We start from the raw sequence: 6,322 nt of genomic DNA on the forward strand, positions 1-6,322 counted from the left end.
ATGGGAATGTGAACTGGATGTCCTGGTTGGCTTTGTCTTCAGCCCAGTCCAGAGCAAACTTCTGTGTTAGGACTGTTTTCCCGATGCCAGCCACTCCCTTTGTCATCACTGTTCTGTTTGGTTCTACACTTCCAGGTGACGCTTTAAAGATGTCTTCACATGTGATTGTTGTTTCTGGTCTGTGTTTTCTCCTGCATGCTGTTTCAATCTGTCTGATCTCATGTTTGTAATTGACCTCTGCAGTCCCTCCCTTTGTGAGGTGGATCTCTGTATACATCTGATCCTGAAGTTTCGGATTTCCTGCTTTAGCATTCCCCTCAAACAAACCATAAGACCTCTGCTTCAGGTTAGATTTAAGTTTTCTCTTGGACATAGCAGGTGTTTCTGGATGATAAAGACAAATAAATGAGACGAAAGATCATAGTTCAGCTTGATTCATGATACAGGACACTATGCATTCACAATCCATGTAACAAAGTTTGAACCAGTACGGCAGTGATACCGTTCCAGAGTTGTAAAATTCTTTCCTTGAATATTTTAAACCGTTCTGCAGTGTTTTGGCCTTCAAACACAATTATTTATTACTCTAAGTGAACTTCTGTAACAGCTTTCATTGTCTCACTGTTACCTTAAATAACATGCCCCAACCAATGCAGCCCAATGCATTGGCGATAGATGCCAAGATGCTAAAGACTTAACACATTGTGGGGCTGTTTTGATTGGCAATGTCTTATAGAAGTAGGAGGGTGTGCTTTTAGTTCTTTGATATCCAGAGAAATACCTGGCTGGTTAACTGCTAAATATTCAACTCTCTGATACAATTAGTTACTAAATTTGTCTCTTTACTGTTTGGGTTTTGTGTACATTGAAATTATGAGAGCGGGATACAGCTGCCTACAGGCCTTGATAAGATGGTTGATACTAAAATATACAGTAAATGTGCCCAGTTAAGTCATTCCAGTGCATTTAGGTCCATTTCTTAACATACTCTGTGTCAATAAAAAGCAGCCTTTGTTAGTGGTAGATTCAAATCGTCTTACTGCTTTGCAGACGGACAGCCAGCTCCGGCTGGTCCATTCTCTTCAGGAAGTTTAGTGTGATCTTCAGAAATGCCTCCTTCTCTTCACTCTGCCTCTCATGGCATTCTCTGTGATCTGAACTCAAAATCTTCTGAAACATCTTCAACTGTTCCTTTGCAAAAGTGACAATGTTCTCCTCAAGAATCTGTGAAAAATATTATATTAAATAAGCACCGATATTAAAATCATATAGCCTCCATCCATCTCTTCTTCTATTGTGAACGGTTGTGTATAATTTCATTTCTAGCGGAGGTACAGTATGTACAGACCACAAATATGGAGTCCATGTTTGTTTGAGGATGCTGGGCACCATGCCGCCTGTCTGGAACCTCTGACGTCTCCTGGGCGGATCGGTATACTCTGGGAAACAATGTATTTAATCATTACATCGCCCTTATTTGTGCAAATGGGGTGAGTTTACCTTTAGTTTGTTTTACGTGTGTTAAGTTTATTTAGTGCATTTAACTTACTTTTCTTAAACTTAAAACTTAAACTTATATATGTTTGTTCTCCGATATTAACATGATTACAACAATTATAATTCTAACAAGGGGCCTACAGAGTAAGTTGAATTTGGCTGTTAATAAATGGTCTTGACAAGGCTGTGATAACAGAGAGCTGGAAAGTCCTAAATGAAGATAGCTATCACATCTTCCCCCGCTTTTAAATAACTCTTTATATATTGCCAGCTACAACAGCTCTCCAATCCCTGCAAGTAGTCACAATGTCACAAAGCTTCCAGATCCACCTATTTCTGAAGATGAACAAATTAATTTCACCCTAACAACGTCATGGTACTGCATCTGTTTCTGAGACAACAGTCATTATTCACACAACCATGGTAGCTCTGTTCAGGTGAATCTTAATTAGGTTATTTAAAGTATTTGAACAAATGACCAATGATGTTCTAAAAGAAACTCATTTTCATTGTATTTGTTTTATTCTCACCTTTTATTGGCAGGTGGGTTTCCATTGGAGAAGTCCTCCGGTTTACCCATGGACCGCTCACTCTTCATGGACACACAGCTGGCCGGAGAGGCAGCTTCTTCCTGCAGGATACTGATGGAAACACATTATATGATTTCAACTGAAAATATATTACAAATAAAAGTAATTATGGTGAATATTTTATGGCATATATTCATGTCTAAATGTCTTTTGCCCAGTTAGAAAGCCAGCTATATTGGTATCATGTAGTTACTGACTACGATGTAGCCATGTCCCTCAACCTTTGCCTTTGTTTCTGTGAGAGAATCATTAATTATGTCATTAATGTGCATTGTCCTAAAAAATAAATAATTGAAATTCAAACAACCACAGGACTTTGCTCTGTTCAGGTAAATGTAAACAAGGTTGTTTAAAGTATTTTGAACCAAATGACCAGTGCTATTTTTCCTGGACAGTGTTAAAACTAAAATTGTTTAACTTATTTTCATTGTATTTGTTTTATTCTCACCTTTTATTGGCAGGTGGGTTTCCATTGGAGAAGTCCTCCGGTTTACCCATGGACCGCTCACTCTTCATGGACACACAGCTGGCCGGAGAGGCAGCTCGTTCCTGCAGGATACTGATGGAAACACATTTCAAATGCAAGAATGTGACAATACTCAAAGTGACTTTGATAAGCGTTGTGATTTACGCATTTACAGCTTTTTTTGCTGTTCTAGGACGCAGCGACTATATTGCGACTATATTACAATTTTCTGTTTTTATGTAAAATATGCGGCTCTGGTAGATGTTTACTTTATTGGTCATGCTGTGCGCCAACACGGCCTCTTTAATGTGAACATGCCAGCGGGATTGGAAACCCTCGGTTGGTTGAACTAGTTGTTAACCACCGTGGAGACACAGGTTAGGACCATGGTTGTTAGGTTAAGTGAAGCCGGGGAACTTAAAGAAATCCAGGGCATGTTGATCTTGAGTCGTAGGCTACTACAGGCCTCTGTTGTCACAAATACTAGCACAAATGTGTATTGTGTAGGCCTATACCAAACACATCATCTACCGTTTATGAATATGTTAATGCACATTTTTATAACTGACTGTTCACTGTCACTGTAAAGAGTTCATAATTACAATACCTGTCCATGAAGCCGCGCTCCAGAAAGCTGAAAAACAAAAAGACATCCGAAGTGGGCCAGAGGTAAATTAATCTGTAACGGAACAACACTGATTTGGTTCAAACCGATGCAGTATTCAAGTTCACAGTGCAGTATTAGCCTATCATTAAACTTAAGTTACAGTTGCTGCCTTTTTGGATAGTTTATATTTATTTTACCCTTTATTTTGACAAGGAAGTATCATTGAGATAACAAAAAAAACTGCGTCACAGCAAGTAAAAGTGAAAGCAAACTTCAAGACGATGTGGAGAGAGATTTCTACTTTCTAAAGAGTAAAAATAAGAAAAAGCATGTAGTGACAGTTTTAAAATGTCTATAAGGATAGGCTAAAACACTGAAAACTGTCGCTTACATTACCTTGGACTGGAGGAAATAACCTGCACCAAACACAGCGCAAACAGAAGTGAAATTAAACAACATAATGGAAAAAATGGAGGGGAGGGTTAGGGCATAGACAGTTAAAGAAATGGACCAACAGTTCCCGTGCTCTGGACGGAGACTCTCGTACACGGTCCGTTTTGCGCAAGCGCAGATGATAATCCTGATCTTCGAGGGTTTGACGACACTGCACGATCAAAGCTGCTTAAATAATTTTATATTTTGAATCAAGCTATTATATATTTAAAGCATTTATTAACAAGAAATCAAGGATGGGTTAAAAAAAGAAGCTTTGTGCAAGCTGATTTTCACCAAAAGTGTTTTGACATGGAGGGCAAGCTGCATAATACATTTTTCGAATGAATATCCAACATCAAGACTTTATTTTTTATCGATTATCCATTTTTTTTCAAATCATTCTCTATTAATTAGAAAAGAAATTGGATCTAGTGTAGCGGTCAAAGAATTATTCCTCTCTGAGATGTACAAAATATTTTAAGAATTAAAGGTTAAAACGCTTTAACAGCTGGTGTTGTTATGGCGCCCCCCGCTGGACAGCAACGGAACTACAAGCAGAGGTAAGCACAAACATACATTAGACAAGTTAACAGTTCGTTACGACTTCATTTGTTTAATAAAGATATGGCCATCAACTTCTAAAAGGGGAATATTATACTTTAACTACTATATTAGATTTAACATATATTTAAATTGAACGATTATAGGCTAAATGAAGAGAAACGTGTCTGCAGCTCTGCTTGTAGTTCCTGTTTATCACCACCAGAGGGCGCATTTACACCAGAAACCAGGTGGCTGACAGGTATAAGTCAGTCACTAGGTGGAGAGGGAGTCCAGCTGGGAGGAGGCTCGGGGAAGACCCAGGACTAGGTGGAGGGACGTCCAGCTGGGAGGAGGTCTCATAAGACCCAGGACAGTGGAGGGACGTCCAGCTGGGAGGAGGCCTCGGGGCAGAGACCGGACTAGGTGGAGGGCACGTCCAGCTGGGAGGAAGGTCTCATAAGACCCAGGAGGTGGAGGGACGTTCAGACTGGGAGAGGTCTCATAAGACCCAGGACTAGATGGAGGGACGTCCAGCTGGAGGAGGCCTCGGGGAAGACCCCGGACTAGGTGGAGGGACGTCCAGCTGGGAGGGCTCGGGAAGACCCAGGACTAGGTGGAGGGACGTCCAGGGGGAGAGGTCATAAGACCCAGGACTAGGTGGAGGGACGTCCAGATGGGAGGAGGTCTCATAAGACCCAGACTAGATGGAGGACGTCCAGCTGGGAGGAGGCCTCGGGGAAGACCAGACTAGGTGAGGGACGTCCAGCTGGGAGGAGGCTCGGGAAGACCCAGGACTAGGTGGAGGGATCCAGCTGGGAGGAGGTCTTATAAGACCAGGATGGGGAGGGACATCCAGCTGGGAGGAGGTTTATAACCCAGGACTAGGTGGAGGGATTATATCTCCAACCTGGCCAGGGGAACGCCTCGAGACCCCCAGTCATTGTCCTGTCATCAGCGTGAGTTATAGAACCAGAGCTGTTATTTTTAAGCTTATATAACTAACACAAGTATCTACTGAGACATTAGCTATGTGGACATGTGTCCAACAGGGGGCGCTAGAGGATCAGATGAACGTTGCAAGCTGCAAGAATATGTCCATCATTATTAATCTATAGATAAACAACTAGATTATAAATATACATATAGTTATACAAACATGTCAAAAGTACAGATGGTTGAATTCTTGAAGGACTAGTTTGACGGTTTTGGAACTACAGTTCCCAGAGTTCCGAGCCCTTTGGGAATGTAAACAGGAAGTGTAATGTTGCTGTGTGAGCGAGTCAGCTGTGGGGTCCGGACCACTGGAGCCAGGTTTTGTGATATTTGGTCACATTTTTGGGAGATTGGCTCCCATGTTGGATGCCCAATCAGCGACTAGTAGTTCATTACTGCAGGTAGCCATGGTTACAGACCAGCAGCACTGGAACTCTTTAAAAACGGAAGAAAAGCTAAAAACGGGAGAATTTTAATGCAGGTTGGTGAGTTTTAAGGAGCGTCTTCCTCGGTGGTGTCTGTGCGGATTTACGGATTTATATATATATTATATTATATTATATATAATGCTATTTTGAGGAAGAGTAAGTCACAATGAGTCTGAACACATGTGGAACATGTCAGATGGGATTAAATCCAGCAACATATCAGAGAGCCCAGTTTTATCAGAAGAGTGAGGTGTGGTCAGAACAAACCTGTTTCCGGTTGTTATGCTAAGCTAAGGGAAACACAGAAGACTCAGAGCACACATCAGACACTGTGGGTTCAACCAGCTGATTCTGATTGGTCAGTTTCATCAAGTGTTTTTTTTTTATATTTGATGGTTTTTTAGTCAGAAACAATACTGTTGAAGAAGATAAAGCAATAGCAAATTAAAATAGAGATAGATATATCATCATCTCGACTGATTAATATGCTGTATGCATATATGTCCACAATGAAGACACGTTCTCCCTTTTTCAACATTATCATCGCTTTTTCCCACATATTTGTCAGTTTTTCAGATGGTGGTGCTTTTTTGACATTTAATATGCTTTAATATTTTTAAGATGCTTTTTTTGCGGCTAATTATCTGAAAAAGGGTTAAATTTGACCAAAAGGACAACATGAGGGTTAAAAGGAAAGCATGTATTTCAGGTTCACACACACACTCACACACACACACCCCTTAGCTTTAGGGCTTCCAGGGTC

At 40.9% G+C, this 6,322-nt stretch overlaps 1 protein-coding gene across 1 annotated transcript in view; it reads right to left on the minus strand.

Annotated features, from left to right (window-relative positions):
- The window catches only part of LOC116674245 (uncharacterized), an 8,523-nt gene extending 3,444 nt beyond the window's left edge, over positions 1 to 5,079 (minus strand). Inside the window, exons 1-7 of the mRNA XM_032506847.1 lie at positions 5,046 to 5,079; positions 3,552 to 3,576; positions 3,161 to 3,187; positions 2,536 to 2,646; positions 2,028 to 2,138; positions 1,349 to 1,439; positions 1,041 to 1,224 (exon numbers count right to left, since the gene is read on the minus strand). Coding sequence (XP_032362738.1) covers positions 1,041 to 1,224; positions 1,349 to 1,439; positions 2,028 to 2,138; positions 2,536 to 2,646; positions 3,161 to 3,187; positions 3,552 to 3,576; positions 5,046 to 5,079 — 583 coding nt within the window. The remainder of the gene's footprint in view (positions 1 to 1,040; positions 1,225 to 1,348; positions 1,440 to 2,027; positions 2,139 to 2,535; positions 2,647 to 3,160; positions 3,188 to 3,551; positions 3,577 to 5,045) is intronic.
- Between the last annotated feature and the right edge of the window lie 1,243 nt (positions 5,080 to 6,322).

This window comes from Etheostoma spectabile, chromosome 24, assembly GCF_008692095.1.
Source record: "Etheostoma spectabile isolate EspeVRDwgs_2016 chromosome 24, UIUC_Espe_1.0, whole genome shotgun sequence".
NCBI lineage: Eukaryota > Metazoa > Chordata > Actinopteri > Perciformes > Percidae > Etheostoma > Etheostoma spectabile.